The sequence below is a fragment of the Ammodytes marinus genome (genome assembly GCF_949987685.1).
Source record: "Ammodytes marinus genome assembly, chromosome: 4".
NCBI lineage: Eukaryota > Metazoa > Chordata > Actinopteri > Uranoscopiformes > Ammodytidae > Ammodytes > Ammodytes marinus.
This window is the reverse complement of record NC_137233.1, coordinates 30336322-30357970: the sequence shown is the minus strand read 5'-3', so window position 1 is coordinate 30357970 and position 21649 is coordinate 30336322. Positions and strand designations below refer to the sequence as shown.

At 41.3% G+C, this 21649-nt stretch overlaps 1 protein-coding gene across 1 annotated transcript in view; it reads right to left on the bottom strand.

Annotated features, from left to right (window-relative positions):
• LOC307249060 (low-density lipoprotein receptor-related protein 1-like) overlaps window positions 1-18794 on the bottom strand; it is a 101820-nt gene extending 83026 nt beyond the window's left edge. The window contains exons 1-2 of the mRNA XM_080025660.1: window positions 18244-18794; window positions 703-825 (exon numbers count right to left, since the gene is read on the bottom strand). Of these exons, the coding sequence (XP_079881786.1) occupies window positions 703-825; window positions 18244-18346 (226 nt within the window). The 5' untranslated portion in view covers window positions 18347-18794. The remainder of the gene's footprint in view (window positions 1-702; window positions 826-18243) is intronic.
• Window positions 18795-21649: the final 2855 nt, after the last annotated feature.

Below are 21649 nucleotides of genomic sequence, written 5' to 3'. Positions count from 1 at the left end.
TATCTCCAAAATTCACACATTGTCGAAAGAACATCTCCTGCACGGATAAGATGTTTTTTTTTTTAAAGTTTAACTTACATTGCACTCTATATAGATTTATTAAAAAATGCTCACTGTCTTAAAAGGTGGAGTCAGCAAATCTGGAGAACGCTAGTTGTCAAAATCAGTGAATATCTCCTCATGATCCTCTACCTTTCCGTATTGAATGTGCGTTCGAAAAAAAAAAGCTAGTGGTAATACACAGCCTAGGCTATCTAAACTGGTATGTAAACAAATCAACATGCCCGTTTACAGAGTATAGGCTGTGTATTAATCCCGGATATTTGTCAAGCGCACACACAAATATGGACAGGTAGTAGTAGATCATGAGGACATTTGACAAAAATGGATTTTGTCAACAAGAAATACATTTTTATCGATTGCATTCCACAGAATTCAGAGACCTGAAAGAGCAAAACAATCCACTGCAGCGTGAAAGTAATTATAGATGAGCATGATGTCCATAAGCATTTCCTCTCTAGGCTCCAAATGTATCTCTATCCAGTAGTAATAGTTAAATGTCAACCAAAGTTCACTCTGCTGTGAATGTGCAACAGGATCAGACAAAACCAGGGTACACACGATAGTAACCAAACACAGTGTCTGGATACACTTTACTGGACTGTTTAAACTCAGTTATTCATTTTTGTTGGGAAGACTCACAAACTTCAGGCTCCTCGTCCGAACCGTCTGGGCAGTCCTTCTCGCGATCGCAGCGCCAGCCCTTAGAGATGCACGTCACCCCGTCTTTACACACAAACTGCTTGGGGCTGCATGTCTTTGGGGCTGAAAGAGACAAAAGGGGAAAAAAAAGAGTGAATTAATGAAGCAATGTCTGATCAAAAAGCTCCTCTTGTGTCACTGATCTTTATCTTCTCATTAGCAAGCGAGAGTCTGTTGTGTTCAGAGTCAATAGCTGGGCCCTCACCCGGCCCCTAATTAAGGTCCTGGAGAGGTTGCTATACTTGATGGAAGAGAAAGGAAGAACAGATACACACACACAAAAAAAACACATGCACTCATGCAGACCTGGATTGGCTTTGCATAAACATTGTGCACCTTAATATCAAGGCCAGTGTTTTCCAGGCCAATAGCAGTGATGCAACACGTCTGGGGGATATCAAAGAACATCTTGTTTGGTGAATCCCCCCCCCCCCCCCCCACACACACACACACAAATAATCCTTTTCGCCTTTTAATCCAACCTTCCAGAGAGGAAAAACTGCCCACTCAAACAAAAGCCAAATGAGGGGCAGCATGTTATAATATAACCCACACTTGTTCAAGTCCTCTGAGAACAACACATAAACACTTTGACAACTCTACTAGACAGTGATGCACTTCATTATTTTAAGTATGTAACAATAAGAGAAGTATCACATCTGAAAAATGTAATCTTTGGAGGGATTTTGAAAAAGAAACCTAATGAAAAAGCCAAGAGCTGTCCTAAGCCTCATAACTTTCATGTCGTTCATTCAGCAGGTATTCAGTTGTCCAGTCAAAAGTACAGGATTAATGGCTTACTTACTCAGACAAAGACTGTACTATTCATATTCGGGCTGCTTTGGTAAACAAGCTCTTTATCTTTGTGCTTTCCATGTTATTTTTCCAACTAAACTATTCAAATCTCAAACAAACTCATTGACTAAAATGAGCAGTGTTTTACTCTGAAAATAACTATTTTAACCATTGTTGGAGAGGTTCCTTGTAGGTTCAATGTAACGTGAGATATCTGGAATAACTAACACCAAAACAACAAAATCTCACCCAAAAAAGGGGCCGCCATATCATACTATATTTAGCCATATGCCACAGTAATATAGAGTTAATAGTGTTAAAAGGAAAGGCTTACATAATGTTTTGATTCGTATGCTTGAGGCCATACTGTACATCAGCTTGTATAATATTGTGTGTATACTAGCCTACCAATAAAGCGCATGGGGACACTAAAGGACACTGTTAAAGCATTAGGCATTATTCATATAAAATGATATTTGGTCCTTCTTTGCAGCTTTTACAAAACATAACATCTTCCAAAACTGTTATGGGAAACAAACGAAAAACATTTTACTGGTTGACATTTAGAGAAGGCAACAGGCAATCCCAAACTATGATTAGAATTCGCTCACGGATGGTTCAGTGTTTGAATATTTGAATATATCCCTAGGCCATGATTGGACTGATGTTTTTTCTACATCTGAGCTCGTATTTCTCTATTGTGTATCACAATCTCCTCTCAATTTGGGGAAAGGATCATTTTTATAAAACACTTGCATTCTCTCTGTCATCACATTGAATATGAGTGGTCTGGGGGTTATTCTTCTAACATATTCAACGACATGGCCTCACTGAATGAACCCGCCGACCTTAGCCTTTTGAAGGACCATATACAGTACATTCTCCCTGGCTCTTCTACAAAGTGTGGTTTATGCACTGCAAAGTGTCAACATCTCCCAGGTACAGATCTTTTTTTTCCCCCCGAGTCAGCCACCTAGTTCAGAATGTAAAGCGTCGATTGGAAAAATGATGATGTTATTGTAACCTCTGGATTATTTAGGCATATGGCATGACGAATGGGGACAGGGGGGCGAGCATGCAGTACAAGAGAGGTGGATGGTGGGATGAAGCAGGCTAAACAGGATGACTGTATTTACATTTAAAAGCTAGCCTCCAACCCCAGCAGCAGTGGAGAAGGGATTCTTCTATGGAAGCTAAACCTAAGTACCATGAATTTTAACCTGACATATTGCTGCACACATTCACACGCTCTGCTGTGTGCACCGCTGTGATCCGTGTGTATATATATGCGTGAGTGTGGATGTGTGTGTGTGTGTAGATGGGAGTCTTTTTACTCTCTCAGAAGTCCTTAGCATTTGAATTATTCATTTGAAGGCAACCGGGCTTGCGCTAAAGCGGCTCCTCTATGCTACTCATCCCTCTCTTTTTTTTCATGTGTACGTGTTTATTTCCTTGTTTGTTTAGTGGTGTTGACACCAGCCATGGCAGGCAGATAGTTGCGGTGCGTCTGTCTATTGTTTGTCGTTTACTTAGATGCCGACATGCTTTCACTAGACGTGCTGTTAACTCCGCTTCCAGTAATGTCTTTGGGAGGAGGGGGAGGGATACACACACCCGCCTCTGATTTACCCACAAGATGCTGAGGACAGAAAGATATCAGGGAGCAGAGGAAGTAGGTCAGGAGGTTAGCTAGCTGAAGGTAAAAGGGAACCATAGGGGTTACAGCACAACTACATAGCGGTGGTTTGGTCTGGCTGCATGAGACTACTGCACAACCAGCTCAGCTAGCTTTATTGACTGGAGAGAAGCAAAGGGAGTATAGACAGAGGCCATGTTCAGAGCCGCCATTACAATGAGTCTCAGGTCAATCAATCTCAACCAGACAGTTGAAAATAAACAGCAGTTATAAGCAAAACTGCATTTATTAAATATTGCTAAGATTAATTGTTTTTTATATAGGTTGAAGTAAGCGTTGTTGTTTTTTGCTGTACCTTCACATTATTTTTGTTTGTTTTATGATTTTTTTTTTGTGATTTTCACTTGTCCAAATAGGTAAAACTCAAAAGGCAGGGATCCCAGTAACCACATCACGTACAGACAATGCCTCTCCCATAATCCATTGCTTGCATTTCCCTCCTGTTTTAGTCAATCCTATACTGGAGTTGCGAGGAAGAGTAACGAGAATAAAAGACATCAAGGAATCACGCTATTGGCCAAATGAGACGTCCTCTTCTCCTCTCAGGCATCATGTGAAGCAGCGACGGTTTCAAATGACAGCTACACAGCTGGATCATCTGTTAGTCAGCTAACAGCCCTGCAGTCTCCTGAAGGACTGGAATTTGTTGCTATAGTAGCAATGCATTTTTTTTTAAACTAAAAAATTCATAATGTGTTGTTTTGCATGTGTATTTATTGATATTCTGTCATATGATTGAATGGTCCCCTTTATGAATGAGAACATTTCACACATGACTAAACGGAAGTGACAATACTATGTATTGACATTTGTTTATGGTTACTTCTGCACCAACTTTGCTTTGGTTGTCTGTTTCAGTTTTTTGTGAAATGGTGCAGAATACAACAACAGGTATCACCCTGTTTGCATTTGTCTTGCTCTGTTGTTTGTATAGGAAATGATACAGGGGCGGAAGAGGATGAAGCAAGAGAGATGGAAAAACGGGGGCGGCGGGGGCTCTCACAGCTGGGGATAGGCCCTGCAGATCTGAGAGCAGACCGAGCTAGGGCAGGGATACTGAGATGGGATGGAGGAATGTCACACATGCTATCAATGAGCTGCCTGTGTGTTTACCAAAGTGGCGGCTGCGTGAAAATGCTTTGGGTCATGGCCATTTGGGCCGGACTTCAAATCCACTGCCCCTCTACCCCCGCAGCGGTCTGCTACTCCTCTGAGATGAGCCCGGTCTGGCTGGGGAGGAAGACTCAAACACAGGCCTCGCCCCCCTCCAGCCACAGCCCCATTTCCTCTGACACCCACATCACTGCTATAAATAAGTTGGAGGCCTGCCCTGCTCTGAGATCAACCAGGGCACTACAAAGCTCCAGCAGACACTGAGACTACCTCCTCATCAAACAACACTCAACAGCGATTGAGGTGTAGGTGGACTCTCTACGTAGGCTCAACAGTGGTGCTGAAAGGGACCATAGGCGGTATGGATTCCACACCAATAAAGCTGTGTAAGGTATCGCACAGATAGGACACATCCACGATTCAAATGCCATTGAGCAAGACAACCTGTGCGGTCTCCTGGACTGCTGTTCTTCAGCCAGTGCCCTGACACTGTAGAGAATGTTTCAGGGATCAGTGTTTTTATTATGTGAAGCAACAGGCTGTAGCACTGTGCCCAAGAACAACTTTCTCTCTGGGACAATGAAGTTTACTCTCTGGCTTTCAGTCCTCAACAGCCTACAAGAAGAAGCAATCTCCGGCCATGTTAGCAGCTCTGTTTCCCCTTTTCCACCAAGAAAATCTGAGGGACGGTTTGGAACCGGTGTCGAAACCTGAACCAATTATCTGCGTTTCAACAGCAAATCTGTGTCCATAACGATTGCGACAATCAGAAAATAAGCAAATACATTGGACCAGTCGAGTTTGGATGCCTATGTAGGCTCGCAAAGCAAAGCCAGTAAGACCTTTAATAATGCGATATAGTAGTCCGCAGTTTTAGTTGTTGTTGTTATTGTCATTAGCTTGGAGCTAACACTAGTGTTAACCCTTATGCCCCGTTAAAAAAAAGTTACACTGGGACCGCTTCGTACATTTTGTGTATTTTGACCTTTAAACTGCATTAAAATTATGAAAGATCAATATTTTTTCACAATTTTTTTTTCCATATTGTTCATGAAGGGGTTGTTGTTCAATCTATGTCATGATTTCATTAATCACAATTAAAAATTAACCCTTTAGATGCCAGTTTTGATCATATACCACCAACCGCTTTAATGAAAAATACACAAAAATTCAATATTCAAATCTTTTTTTTTACTTTGATTATTATTAGTATCACCGGCTCACCCATCTGAATGATAGGTGAGAAAATTATATTTGGTGCATTATTACTTTTTGTTTTATGTCAGATTGAATAAAAAAGTTACACTGGGACCGCTTCGTACATTTTGTGTATTTTGACCTTTAAATTGCATTACAATTATGAAAGATCAATATTTTTTCACAATTTTTTTTTCCATATTTTTCATGAAGGGGTTGTTGTTCAATCTATGTCATGATTTCATTAATCACAATTAAAAATTAACCCTTTAGATGCCAGTTTTGATCATATACCACCAACCGCTTTAATGAAAAATACACAAAAATTCAATATTCAAATCTTTTTTTTTACTTTGATTATTATTAGTATCACCGGCTCACCCATCTGAATGATAGGTGAGAAAATCATATTTGGTGCATTATTACTTTTTGTTTAATGTCAGATTGAATAAAAAAGTTACACTGGGACCGCTTCGTACATTTTGTGTATTTTGACCTTTAAATTGCATTACAATTATGAAAGATCAATATTTTTTCAAATTTTTTTTTTCCATATTTTTCATGAAGGGGTTGTTGTTCAATCTATGTCATGATTTCATTAATCACAATTAAAAATTAACCCTTTAGATGCCAGTTTTGATCATATACCACCAAACGCTTTTTGGAAAAATACACTAAAACTCAATATTCAATTTTTTTTTTTTTTTTTGATTATTATTAGTATAACCGGCTCACCCATCTGAATGATAGGTGAGAAAATTTAATTTGGGGCATTTTTACTTTTTGTTTAATGTCAGATTGAATAAAAAAGTTACACTGGGACCGCTTCGTACATTTTGTGTATCATTGACTTCCATTATAACGACACTTTTTGAACCCCCCTTTAAATTAAAGTGAAACATTTTTTTTACCTCTGATTTCCAATTTTTCTGCAGAAAACACAATGCAATTTGATAAAATAAAAGAGAATAGCAAAATTTTCCCATTTAATCACCTCTGTCTTTATTTCAAAAGATGGGTTTTTATCAAATATACAGCATTTTTTAAACAACTGTTATCAAAACAGACAACACCATAACCCGTACAAGAACAAAACAGGTGTGTGTGTGTGTGTGTGTGTGTGTGTGTGTGTGTGTGTGTGTGTGTGTGTGTGTGTGTGTGTGTGTGTGTGTGTGTGTGTCTCTACTGTGCGTCAGTGCACAGTGTGCACACTGGTGACCAGTGCTCCCTGCATCAACTCTTCAAATCTGTTCCTTGACATTGTAGCTCGAAACACAGGCCGACCTGTTTTTTCATCCCACAATGATCGCACAGCCTCACCTCTAGAACGGTACACTCCGGCTAGCAGCAGAAGCCCCAAGAATGCCATTAGTTCTTTCTCCTCCACAAGCTTCCAGGGCTGTGTCCTGGGGGTCCGCTGCATGTACAGGTTTGTATTCTTTAGAATCTCTTTCATGATTTTATCCGTCATCAGTAGGTTCCATGCTGATTGGATGTCCGTTATCCGGGCAGTTGCAAAGCGAGTTGGACCTGGCTGGGGGATTGCTGGGGGGACATGCCGCTTCATGATGTCAGCAGTGGGGGACCAACGGATTTTCCCATCCTTAGACCACAACATATCCTCCAGTCCTCCATCCTCTTCCGACTCTGAACTGTCTGAACTTGGTGGCGGCATCCAGACATCACTTGCCGTTTCGGTGTCTGACTCAGTGGAGTCAATCTCCTCTTCAGATGAGTAGTCAGAGCTGGAGTCGCTGGAATCAGGCTCTGGTGCTCTGGAGGAAGAAGCCTGGGAGTCAGCCACTGACACCCTCGGTTCAGGCCGCCGGCCATGGATGTTATCAGCGCTGAGCTGGGAGCAGGATTTGCCATAAAATCGACGCTTGTCCATGGCTGCCAGATTAGAAATGAATTTTTCTGATACTGGGTGTATAGAGTAACTTTAGATCAGCCGCACCTGCATAAACAAAACTCCTGCCTTCTCACCTTGTTTACATTTTCGCACCATGCAATTCGCTGCACCAAAACTGTTGTTGGGGCACTGGGGTCATGTTGATATCTTCTGACAAGTTGAGGGAGTGTAAAAGTGTTTGATCTATTGACTTCAAAGACACAAGTCAGAAAGGCTGTCACTTGTTCTCTTTGTTCTCTTTGTGTGTGTGTGTGTGTGTGTGTGTGTGTGTGTGTGTGTGTGTGTGTGTGTGTGTGTGTGTGTGTGTGTGTGTGTGTGTGCGTGCGTGTGTGTGTGTGTGTGTGTGTGCGTGCGTGCGTGTGTGCATGTGTGTGTGTAAAAGTGTGCTTGTGTGTGTGTATGAGAGGAGAGAAATAGAAGGGGTACAGATTTGCAGCCATATTATCCAATGACACATGCAAACACACACACCCACACACACGCACACACATACACACACAATCTTTTTCTGTCATGGACATGCAGACAACAGTCCCTCCCATCCATATTCAAACACATTTGACATTTTTCTTTAGATTTGTTGTCGCAGTGGCCAGTATTCCTGAAATTTTTGAAAATTATGAAAAATCCTATTTTTTTTCTCGTTTGTGTCATGAGGCAAGTTTTCCCCCAGTAATACACCATATGCAATTCATAAATCAACTAGATAAGAGTTAAAACCTAAAATATGATGCCTTACCTTCTAAATGAATGCAAAACATTATATAAATTCAGATTTTATCTTGCCATGGCCAAGGAATCAAAAATACTGGTTTTATGGCTTTCTATGAGTTCACGAAATGGCATCTTTTTAGACAAGGATTTCAGTGTATGTGATTTGAGTACACACAGACACACTCCTGGATTTTTTTTTTTAACTTCAACCATTCTGACTAAAAGAGGTGTTCACTAACTACACATCAAAACTATTTTATTGTATTTTTTTATTTTTTTTATTGGTTTGCAGCCATGAATTACACAAGGATGCCAATTTGTTGTAAAGGGTCACCATAGAGATTAGTGGGGGGGGGCTAAAATGGGGCATTTTTTTTATTGACCTCATTTTTACATAACCTTATCAAGTTTACTACAGAGAAATGGGAAATTACAGTCAAAAATATTTTTCACTTTAATTTAAAGGTGGGGGTCAAAAAATGTCGTTATAATGGAAGTCAATGGTACACAAAATGTACGAAGCGGTCCCAGTGTAACAAAAACATCTCACACAGTCAAAATGAAGTGGAAATGGATGAAACTCAGAATATCAAAACTTCATTGTAAAACACACCTCCTTACCAAATTTTATGGCTAGGGGACAATCACAGCCAAAATTATCTCAAAAATGCAACCCCAGATACACAAATCTCCACCAGCGGGGCATAAGGGTTAACTGGGAGAGCAGAGACGTACATAGACTTATAAAGTGATGTAAGGAAATGCTCTCTAGCCTGTGGAAAAGCAAACCAATACGATGGAAAATCTCTGCTCCGACCATCTCTACCATTGTGTCCTTGAGCAAGGCACATAAGAGGGGATATGCGAAAAGACACATTTCAAAGTAGCCATTGACTAATAAAGTAACTTAACTTATTGTCAGTAAGAATCAGCCTCTGGAAAACCATGAATGTCTAATGTCTCAAGGTAAGCAAGATATTTCAGCCAAAATGACATTTCCATTCATATAGCCATGCTGCTAGCACATTGCACAATACTGTTTATCCACCCTATACATTATTGACAATTATCTTCCGTTTTATCTGTTTCCAAAAGTCTCATTTCGTGAGCCTGAAATCTTCCTGGCTCTGCGAAATACCAGCAGAGGGTTTTTTTTTCTCTAAACTTGTTAGAGGACTAAGAAGCAAAGAGGTGGGAGAAATACAACATCGTCATGAAAATATATTGGTGCACGCATGATGTTAATGCTTGTATGACAGCAGCTGCATTCTTTTACTACACACAGACAGATAAACTTCCTCTGGCTACATCCGCTCAGATCTGAGCTGGTGATCCTCTCCAGCTTCAGGAGCTTGGTAACTGGTACTAACTCATGCCAAACACAAGAGAATAATAAAACTGACTGGCCTACACTAAAGCACCAGGTGGGTGTGCTGGCTAAAGCATGTGCATGTTGATGTTCAAAACACTTCTGGAGAATGTTGCAATGTTTGCTGGGAAAAAAACAAGTAGTTTAGTCTACCAAAGATAGCGTGTACTTGGACTAATAAAACACAATTTCTCAAAGGGGGAAAAGATCTCAAGTACTCTTTTACTGTTGCACATGATAAAGCTCCATTATCTTTCCAAATATTTAGGTACGAGAGGTTTATATGAGGGCAGGATAACCACTGGAATTGTGTGTAATCAATCTCGGCACTACTGACGCCCACTTGGCCAAACCTCGATACGCACTTTATCTTTTCAGAGAGTCTCAGACTGGAATGATACAGCAGCATTGCCAGTATAACATGGACTCACAGCTACATAGATCGATGAAATGCGACATCAGAAAATGCCGCATGAAATAAAAGATAAACCATGCAGTCAGACCACAAAAAAGAAACCAAGTGAGAGATGTTTTTAATAATGTGTGCACAGCAGCACGACAGCCCTCTGCCGATGAAGCCCAGATGAATCCTTTTGGATTTAGACAACCTTGTTTGGGCCAGTAATGAGAAAGCAAACAGCCACAACAAAGCCAAAAGGGAAAACACATTAGAAGAGACTGATGTATAGAGTAGAAAAAAGAGGAGGGCAGGGGTGTATTAGGCTGACCTTTGAGCTGACCTGAGGGGGTTCTGCAAAAGGCCAAAATAAAATGAGTCTATATTGGCTTGTTCGGCTGTGGCTTGCCACCTCCTCATCCGCCTCCACAGCCCGGGCACCAACCATTCAGGATTTTGTAATGGAAGAGAGTGAAAAGAAGGCAGAGGGAGGGGGGAAAAAAGTTTTTTTTTCCAATTTGTCATGTTACAAAACAGAGAAAAAGCAGCCCCAGCTGGGCCTCTTAAATAAATCTTTCTGGCTGAGTTGGAGGAGCTGTGGAAGTTTAGTCAGTATTGAGCAATTGATGATAGAAGAGTTTGGACAAGATCATCGCAGAGAATGGACTGGCAAAACACAGTCAGGTTGAAATAGCAGTCACCTACGTTTTTATTTTTATATTTTTGAAAGATTGCTAATAGCAAAAAAGCTGTGGGAAGTTGTTGTTTTTGTGTATGTAGCCACTAAGCTGTTCACCATCTGGATAAGCGATTTATGTTTTTTGTGTTTCTAAGACAATCTGTGTCTGTACGTCTGGGCTACATAAGTTTCTGTTATGCACTTAGAGCTGAGGAGCATTAACACCAAGAATGTGCTCACGTCTGGAGATAGTTGCCAAGTAAAATGCTTCTCCGTCATGCAGGACAACACAGTCTTGGCTGAAAACTCTTTGGATTTTACAGGTCAGATCTGAGCACAAACACAGTCAATCTACACTAGCCTTTATGCTATTGAGAGGGGGCGGACCTATCAAATGAGGGAGAGTAATGAAATGTGAACTTAATTAAGAGCTATTTGGATTTCTGGCTGAGATTTCAACACGTTTCAACCCCCAGAGTGGTAATCAAGCATGGCTGCTATTTGTACTAGAGTCAGTGCTCGGAGGGAGGAGGTTACGAACTTCCTTAACCTCCACATGAGGATTAAATCCAAATCAGACGAGGAGTGGGGACGAGGCAGAAAAGCACACATGGGATACGCCATTATTAGCTTAGTCAGTTTAGACAAATCCCTCTAAACACACCACCACCAGAGCACACACGCTGTACGTAGCTGCACAGGGAGAGAAATGACAATTAAGCCTACTTAGCATGCTGCCGAGGGACAAATATTAAAGAAGATTATGGGAAATTCTTTAGTGCCTTTTCATAAGACCAGAACAAGTTTCAAATCTCAAGTGTGTGACGCATAAGCACCATGGTACGAGGCTCAATTCTCTAGAACGTTCTCTCGCATTCACCATCGGATCCATGTGCACCTTTAACTTCTAATGACACCGGCTACCAGCCAATGGAGTGTTCCTCGCAGGGGTTTTGCGATGATGAAAACTTGAACAAGCCATTTGATAAATTCACTTTGTAAATTCTAGTCTTTTGGGGAAATACACTTTTAAGAGTTGTGTAAGAAGAGAAAATTGATACCATTCTCAGGTCTGTGCCTTAGGCTAAATGAAAATCTACAGCCAGCAGCCAGTTAGATTAGCTTAGCACAAAGAATGAAAACAGAAAAACTGCTAGCTTTCGGTTTTTATACGGATTTAACAAATTAGACACAATGTATAAATACTGTAAGTGTGGTTCAACGGTGCTGGAGGGGTTATTTAGTAACCATTCGACGACTAACTGGTTCCCCTTAGTCTTAGGCTATGCTAACCAGCTGATGGCTGGATGTAGTCTTTTATTTAAAGGGTCAGATATGATATATTGTGGTAAGCCTATTAGCTCTTCTCATCTAACTCTTCTTTAGGAAGCAAAAATGATAACTATTCGTTTAGGACTTTTAAGAGCCAGGTCAGTCAATGAATACAGTAGGTAACAGATCAACACATTCCTATGTTCAAAGTACCTCGTCATCTCTAAACTATACAGAAAAGGGACATTTGCTAAACAGATTAAATTTTGTGTTGTGCGTAGGCTAATAAAAGTAGAGCAAAGAGCTGTCCATTCTTTTCACAGAAGCACACAGTGCACATGATCAGAGAGAGACCTACACACATGGATTTGAGTCCAAATTAAAATTAAAGCTCAATGGCCTAAGAATGGCGTACAACATTCAGGACTATATTCAAAGAGATTTTCTCCTCAAGTGTTGACCACATACATCGCTCAACCATGTTGTTGTTGTTTCGCTAAGGCGGTCATGTGAAGAGATTTCTGCGACAGAATGCCCGCTTGAGGGCGCATGAGGGATTAGTGTCACAATTAGGCTTAGGGTTAAGGTTATGGGTTGGGTACTTTGTATTTAAGATTATAAATTTCAGATATAAATCTAAATCACAGTTGCATGAGTCGTGACCTCCGTGCCGATGTGACTTTGCACGTGTGTCGCTGTGGATGTATCATTTACCCATCTGAAAATGACCACTGACTTTTTACACAGCCTGGAAAAGGTCCACTAGGATGGATCGGTAGGGATTTCGCTTAAGGATGTTGAACGGTGAAGGCTAGAAACATACTGTACTTTATCAAGAAGCACTGTAGTGGAAGAATGAGGTATGTTCGATTTATTCCTATACAGGGAATAAATACAGGGGTAATCTACAATAGGTGCAAATCTGCTCTGACACACTTATGTCCCCGAAAAAGAATAGCAGCAGTGAAGAAAACAAACTGTATCAGAAGCTTAAATGGATGTAAATAAATGTATTTGGTATGTGGGTGGATGCTGAACTTTGACAGTTTAAAAATAGAAAGAATATAATATTATAAAGAAAAGATGACAATTTCAAGCAAGAGCTAGAATTGAAAGTCTGCAATGCTCAAAATGATGCTTGGAATAGTGCGTTCATGATTCGAAAATAAATGCATGGATAGGATCAATCACATGCAGCGACTATAAGTGATGTAGCCTCCATTGTGCCGTGTGCCGAGAGCAACCCGACAAATCAGGGTCACACCTTGATGCACGAGTCATCACCACAACCAGCCCCTCTCACAGTGACACAGAGGAGCAGGTTAAATGTTTGCTGTTGGTGTGAATGGGTCAACACAAGTCATCCGACCTCACCCTGACACCGCCTGGCCTAAGTGTTAGTGGGTTAGCTTCAAGCTGACATAATTATACAACTTCTGAGTTTAAGCAGGGAATGTATACAGAACTGCAGTTGCGAGCCTTGTGTTAATATGGCAGTGCCCGGTTTGAAACTATGACTAATAGGTTGTTATGAATGGTCAAACGTGGGCTGAATGAGGGTTCATAAAACACCATGTCAATCCTTCACTGCGATCACACTCAGACCAGGGATACTAGCGTCATCCCTAATAGAGTTTGGGACTCTCTCTCTCTCCTCTCTCTTTCTCTCTCTGTTCAAGACTAATAGCAGTTAGCTGCTGTTGTATTACTGTAAGGTGGAATGTCTGTCGCTTCCTGGCTATATGCTACAGTAGGCTATATTAAGGAAAAGCATATTGATTCAGTGTTAAAGTGCTAATCACATAAAACTGAAGTGGGCTATGGTAATAAAATCAAAGCAACAGTTTCTTGCTACGTGACCAAACACTCCTCCTCATTGTTTTGGACTTCAGATTTTAAAGCTGCCATTTTTCATATTGTTATACAGACAATGGATTATGTAACTAAAGAGGTCGCTTGTGACGAACCCGCAGATACTTATTACGTAACTCAGCTCTACAGGGATTTCTTTCAGCTAACTGTTTTTGGTCAATCAGGGGCTTGCCCACGTGTCCCGTCAAACAGTTATGAGGGTTTGACAGCTCATTTTCAATCTAACTGTCAGTCAGAAGAACGCTGTACACTATATCAGGTCCTAAACATCTTAAAGCGTGGTTATCTGCTCCTGTTGTGTTACCATCTCTGTTTGATATTGATATAATTTTGGTGGAACTGTTTCTGGGCTACACAATATAGAAAGAAGGGGGGCAAATGTAGTTTTTCTCCTTGGTGTTGAATGAGTAAAGTTAAACCTTTGGCCATCATGCTGGAAGGATTTATGTTTTTTTGTCCCAAGAGAGAAAATAAGTACCAATTAAGACAGATTGCCCTGGCAGGCAATATGGCCTCCACCTCAGCATTTGGTCTAACTTCTGGCAGAGAGTGCCAAGCATTTTTGGAGCCTGCTTTCAACAATGTTTTATGAACACTCATCCATAGCTTCACTGGAGGTGAGGAAAAAAGATGCTGGGCAATTTATTGGGGATATGCACCCGTGTTCATCGCATTCCCTCGCACCTATGTTCTCGTATTCATTCAGAGAGTCTCCTGAGACCATATTGTAGCTCCAGTCCTTAAATAGTTCCATCTAGATAGTGTATCTCTATCAGCGGGTCACAACCTCACAACTCTAAAGTGGGTCACGGGGCTGGTCCGAGAAACATGGCCACATGTACCCAGGGCACTTTGGCCCGTATTATAAGACTTTCATTTCAGACTTCCAAATACTCTGTCAATGTTTTTAGCTTAGCATGAACTCCTGAAACAGAGAATCGCTGACTCTGTAAGAACGAAGGTAACAAAACCAGCCTACTGGCATATGTTAGGCTCACTAACTAACAAGTGTCATTAGTTAATTCTGTACAAAAGTGTGTACTAAATAATAATTTACATTTTAGTATGAGTTATGTGTCGGACTTTGACGGAAAGCAGTGACCTCCTGGATTCTCTGCTGGTTGCCCCCTGATGGGCTGGTAGGTGGCTAAGCTAAGCTAACTAAATATTGAGACAGATAATGAGAGTGTCATCGATGCCATCCTCCAACTCTTTGTGAATAAGCGTGTTTTCCAAATTTTAAAACGTTTAATTTAAGGCTAAAAAATACAAAGATGTTTTTCTAACCTGAAATAAAGAAGACGAAATAAGAGCAGCGTCTTGAAAGTATTTTTTTATTTTCTTACGTAAAATGGAACATCTGACTATGACCATTACAAATGAATACCGGGACGCTATGATTTCACATCTGGTATGACGCACTTGTATTGTCAATTTGCCCCGTCCACTGTTAACTCTTGTGCCAATTTGGAATCTGTAACTACAGCAGTGCAGCATTCACAATTACTGTTAATCCCCATGAAGCACTAGAATCAGTGCAATAATGTGACTGAACTTTACTTAGCCTCCGAGTTGTTTTTCCCCAGGAAACACTGCTGACCAAAGTAATGGATTTTATATCTGCTCAGCTATGCAGTCGTGGCTGCTTTTCAGTGCGTAGTATAAAGTATTTAGGCGGCCACCAAAATCGTTTACCGTAGTTTTGCGCTTTACTTTAAACCACAATGTTAGCAATGTTAAATGTACTTGTATTATTTAACTTACCATTACTTTTTCCATATGCACTTTTAAACGTTCCTTTTGTGACATGAGGTCAACAGCAACAGGGACCTAACAAATCCACTCCTGTTTTCCATATTGCTCTCATCTGTCAGTAAACAGTAAAGTGGTAACCTTTTGGCCGTGTGGATGTCAAAAGCAGCCAAATGCTGTGCCAGTTCTGAGGCCATGCCCTCTACCAAATGTTACAGCAAAGAAGAAGTCCACAGGGGGAAAGTGCCAGCAGAACAGAAGCACTCGACGGTGAGTTAATTAAAAGGGAAAGCAGCCTGTGCTACTTCTATCATCAAGGATTTGTTTTGAAAGGATACGTTTTGCATTTAGGGGAGAGACGACCTACACAGAAACATTTTAATGGATGTTTGTATGGGGAGGAAACAGTGACGCGATGTCAAATCATTTTCTGTGAAAGGGGATCTCTTTTCGCAAGTACTTTCATTGAGTGGAATGATATGAATTCTTTCATTAAGGCCTTTACTAGTGGGCCCCCAATTAGCAGCAACTTCAGAACAATTTGAGACTGTTCGTGGAGGTCCCCTCTAGGGAAACAAAGAGCAGTTTAGAGCCAATTAAACCCAGGGTTTGTTGGTGGCCGGGGATCTGAGCTCTGGCTGCAGTACATAGACAGCCAGAGAAAATCCTTATGGAAAAAGATGTGTTCCAAGCTATAGTCGGAAAAACTTTACAAGTAGCACACATGGTTCAAAGAGCCTTAAAGAAAATCAAGTTGTTATAAAAAAAAGCTTGGATTTAAAATGAAAAGCACTGAGTATGAATTGTAGTTCTTGGGGAAATCTCACATTCGGTGTTACTGATGTATAATGTGAACAAATTCCAATATGTTTCCCCTAAGAGGCTCAGCTATGGGAAGCCTCTGCTCCCCACAGTGCGTTTTCAAGTAAAGCAGAGGTTTGGGCCCTCTCAGGTACACCGCACAAGGCTGACTCATCAGATCAAGGCTTTAGGAGTGACGGGGAGGAAAATGTTCACCAAGACAATAACATTGGGTGCATTGGGGCAGAAAGTGTTAGTTTTAGGACAGGATTGCTGTAGGCCCGAAGGAAAGGGAAGAAACTGCAGATGATTGCAGGCTATCCAGATCTATCCTCAAGGTGGTCATTTTTGGTGAATTTTTCTCCCCTAGAACCCTATATCATATTAGCAGGACTGGATTTCCAAGTGCAGCAAGGGGACTTCAAATGCAGAGGGAAGAATTTACGAATTGACTAATAATCTCAAGAAAAATCCAGTTTGTGGGTTGATTCAGCCATCTGTGTTAAAGTCCTACCGAATTTAATGGCATGTCATATTCCGAACCCTGACCAGCTTTACTGCAACTAGTGCTCTGTCTGTAGTGTATATTGAATACACCTTCTCAACCCAGTAAATGTCATCTGAACATATATTCTAGGGAGTTTAGCATTCGTTCGCAGCAGGCCAGACATTCCTAAGATGGATGTGAGGCATTATATATCTTTGCACAAATAAACGCACATTCTCTCTTCACCTGCAAAGAATTTTAACAAATCCCTCCGCCCCTGCAAGTCCTCGTCCACAACGCCCTTTTCCCTTTCTTACCAAACAGAGGAGCGCGTGACTTGAGTGGGACTGTGAGACTTAATAGTTTCCAGAAGTTGTTCCAGACTGCGAAGATGTGTTTGCAAGGTTTTCCTAGGGGGTGCTGTTTTGAACATGCACATCACAACATGACTTTTATAGGCATTCAGAGAGGGGGGTCCTCTGTGTACTGTACAGCCCATGTGATTAACTGAGGGGTCAGTGACGCAGTGACACACACATGCCTGTTGATGACAGCTTTAAGTTAAACATCTAAGTGTACAGACGAGGGTAACACTCTGTAATGATCAATTAAAATAAACATAGATCTATGGTTCTAATGAAACGTCATTCAGCCACATTGTCAGAACTGTAGGGTATCACAGAAAAAAACCTTTCCAACAAGGAGGTAAACAACCCCACTAGTCAAGACTAAAATATGAGTATCTGGTTGAGGAATAGCACGGCTGCTGTCATCACCGTGTAGGTCCTCTACTCAGTAAAACATCTTTCGAACGTGAAATGACTGAAGCCCAGCAACATTAGAAAAGCCTACACAACAGCTCAGCAGACGGCTCCGAAGCTGACATTTGTTTTCAAAAGGCATGACACCGATCAAGGATTCCTCGCATCTCTGTCACTGCAGCGATAAAAAAAAACTAATGGAGGCTTATTATGTGACAGGTATATGCTCCTTCCGAGTTTGTTTTTTAAATAAATGCATCGATCTGTAAACAAGTGGTTAGAGCAGGTATACTGGGGCCTATGCTACAGATTCATCACTGAACGTCGGCGTAAATATGTAAGAGAGCGCCTGTATCCAGCGGAGCTGGAGGAAATGTACGATCACTGCTGCTGTGACATTGCAATATTCACATGTGGCACGCACCGGGAGACAGAAAACAAAAGACCACTTTAATTGTCTCGCCTCGGGTTCACCCCCTATCCACGTTGCTCCACTCAACCGAGCAGCGGTTCCCTTCGGGGAACAGTATAGGCTACTTTCCTCGCACGCAGACACAACTCTCAAGAAACCATGATATAATCGGCACACGCACTCTTATATTGGGTTTTATTTCTGGGCATTTCACACAGGACTCTGCTTGTGCATTGATTTCGCTCTACTTACCATCCATAGCCCTTCCTGCTGGAGCAATTACTTCCAAACTGTGCTGCAACAATCCCAGGAAAAGCAATCCTGTTGCCAACATGTTGGCCGTGGTGCGCAACATTGTAGTCTATCTTGAAAGAAAATTAGTCATCAATCGCCTCTTGGTCCTGTCAAGCTGGAGGTTGCAGACAGGCGACGACGTGTAACCGTGCCCAGGCAATGATGCTCCCCACTGGAAATCCGCGTTCTGGGTTGCGCAATAAAGATGACAAGGATGCTCGCTGTCCACTTATAAGCTGTCCACTCTGAGAATGTGTTTTTGCAGACTGTCAATGCAAAATGCATAGGCTTCTCCCTCCCAACCCGGGGATTGGGTTAGGGGCGCCTTGGATGCATGGACAGCCCTGCCACAAAGGCTAGCAGGCTGAACTGAGCATCAAGCTAGCCTGGCTTGCAGCAGTCGAGATGAGGCAGAGCTGGCGCCTGTAATCATGCAGTTGTCCGCCTTTTGTTCTCCTCGCCCCGGTGAAGGAGCCACGGGGGGAAATAAAGTAGTGGATCAAATGTTCCTCTCCTCCCCACCACCTCTGCTGCTGGCCACAGATTGAGCCTGAAGCCTGGAGCTCAGACAGTCAGCGGTCTGAGTGACGTCGCAACAGCAGCCGTTCGGCCGGCCCTCCTCTCTCTCTCTCTCTCTATCTCTCTCTCTCTCTCTCTCTCTCTCTCTCTCTCTCTCTCTCTCTCTCTCTCTCTCTCCATCCAGTCTCTCACACTCTTCTTCAAACTTACTGCAACACTACTCTAGACTCTGCCTCAGCCAGTTTATGTGACACTAGGAAGGGATAATAATTAACGCACATAACCATTTATCAAATTGGTTAATAAATAGTGTCTAAGTGGTGAAGTAAAAGCTATAAACTAATCAGTTTCTTTAAAAAATAGACAGGCCTATGAACAGTTGTCTTGTAAATTAAGATAGCCTAGGAATATATTGTTTTCCAAGGGAGAATTTCACACAAGAGTCAAGTTTTTTTAAACAAATCCTGTATTCAAAGTAATTTAAAGCTGCAGTGTGTAGAATTTTGGGTTTTATATCCTAGCAGACTTTGTAGAAAAGAATTATAATATCCATAAGTATGTTTAATTTAGTGCATAATAGCTGCAAACATTATTAGAATTATTTTTTTTCACCCTTAGAAAGGGTCTCATATATGTCCATATTTCTCCATACCTTGGTGCCGCCATGTTGGAAGCGTCCTGGTTGGAATGTCATCAGGTACATTGTTTAGAATTTAGAATTGTTCTTGTCCCTGAAGGCCACTGTAGCTTCTGTTATTATTCTTAAGGGGTGGGGTTACCGAGGGAGCGTTGCGTTCTAGAACTTTCTAGAATTTTCTGGAATTTTCTAGAACGTTCTTGATGATGTCATATTACACACTGCACCTTTAAAGGGACACTGTGTAATGTGACATCATCAAGAAAGTTCTAGAAAATTCTAGAAAGTTCTAGAATGCAACGCTCCCTGGGTAACCCCACCCCTTTTGAATAATAACCAAAGCTACAGTGGCCTTCAAGGACAAGAACAATTCTACATTTTAAACAATGCACCTGATGACATTCCAAAAACATGGATTCCTCCATACGACTTGCCCGCTCAATGGACAAAATGTAACATTAATATTTGTAATTCTCCGCTCAGGAGGATAATTCCGATTATTGGCAGAGGTGATTTTACACCAATGAGGACATATTTATGAATGAAGATATTAATTTGAGCTAATGAATTACTTAACATTTTACACAGTGTCCCTTTAACACCATCCATGTACTTATTTGGCAGTATCATTGTGGGTCGTTGTGGATCCAGTTAACCTACATTACTCGGGAATTCATAGGATATTATAATGTGAAGCAGAAATCTGAATTCATTAGTCTTCTAATTCAGGGACTGTCTCTTTCCAAGAATGCGTTCTTCATGAGGACCGAAGTGTGGCTAAAATGTATGCCATGCTCCCCAAAATGAGATGAAACGTCCACAGTTACATTACAAAATCCTGCTCCGAAAACTCAATTGGACCAAAACTAGTGACTGGCATTCAAATCAATTTGGGAGATATATTGATTACCATAACCAGTTGTGTCATTCAAAATGAAGGGCATTTGAAAGAGCTTTTGGAATAGCTGTTTAACCCATTATGATGCATGATCTGGAATGAGGACACACACTATATATTTTGTCCATATCACATATCCACTCCTTCTAGTAAGTCAGAAAACTACTACAGTTTCAAAGCCATTGCACTGTTGAACGTCGCCAAATGAAAAAAAGGGTTTAGGGTTATGGCAAAGCTATTTATTATTTATTATGTATTAGGCACCCGTCAACGAAAAGCCAATTCAAACATTTCACATTATCACATAAGACATAAAAACTTTAGGACAAGCTTCAAAAAGAAACCACAGAAAGGAGTCCATAGATATGTACTGCATCCCTTACACATGTCACCAACTTATCTTCTCTTACCTTACCAGGAAGATGTTCCATAATCGTTCCCAGATCCCATCCTCATCCGTGCAGGTGCCAGGACCAATATGTTTGGATCGTCAGGGCAAACAACCACATGATCCCTTTAGCAGCTTCGCACCCACCCATGGACCCAATGAAACATGTTTTTGCATTTAACTATATGATAAAGTCAGCGGTAGCACCAGCAAAAATGAAACAGCAAGTGGTGCTGTGTCTATAGACTGTGTCCCAGCCACAGCACTGAGCAAACCATGGCCAAGGATCCCAAAAGATCCCAATGGTATAGCTTATCCCTCGTTATTCTTCTGGGCCAAGTACCCACATTTATATTAATGACCATAACACCTCACATCAGGTTTTTTTTTTTAAAGATATTTTTTGGGCATTTTTATGCTTTATTGATAGTGCAGAGAGACAGAGGTGAAATGGGGCAAAGAGGGGAGTGACATGCAGAGAACGACCGCGGGCGGGAATCGAACCCGGGTCTGCTGCTGGGCCCGGCCCGGGATGGGGACGCCTTACCAACTGAGCTAAAGGCACCCCCCTCACATCAGGTTCTTAGCTAAACATGAGAACAAACTTTACTTCCTGTCCATCTGGCAGAAATGTCCTTAAGGTTAAGGTTTTTTTTATGTATTATCTCTTGCTATGCAGATGACACCCTACTGTACGTATACACTGACAAACCCAGCATCAGCCTTTTCAGATGACCCTCCCCTTTTTAGAGATAAACGAATTAGGTGCAGATACCTCCAGCTCAACAGCTCAAAGGCTGTGGCTCGCAAGTTTGTATAACACAGGTGGTCCAACATTGCATCCCATAACCCAAAATAGTCTTCTGGCATAAGGTTTAAGGCTGGAAAAATAATTTAAAATGATAATTTAAGTAAAACCCAT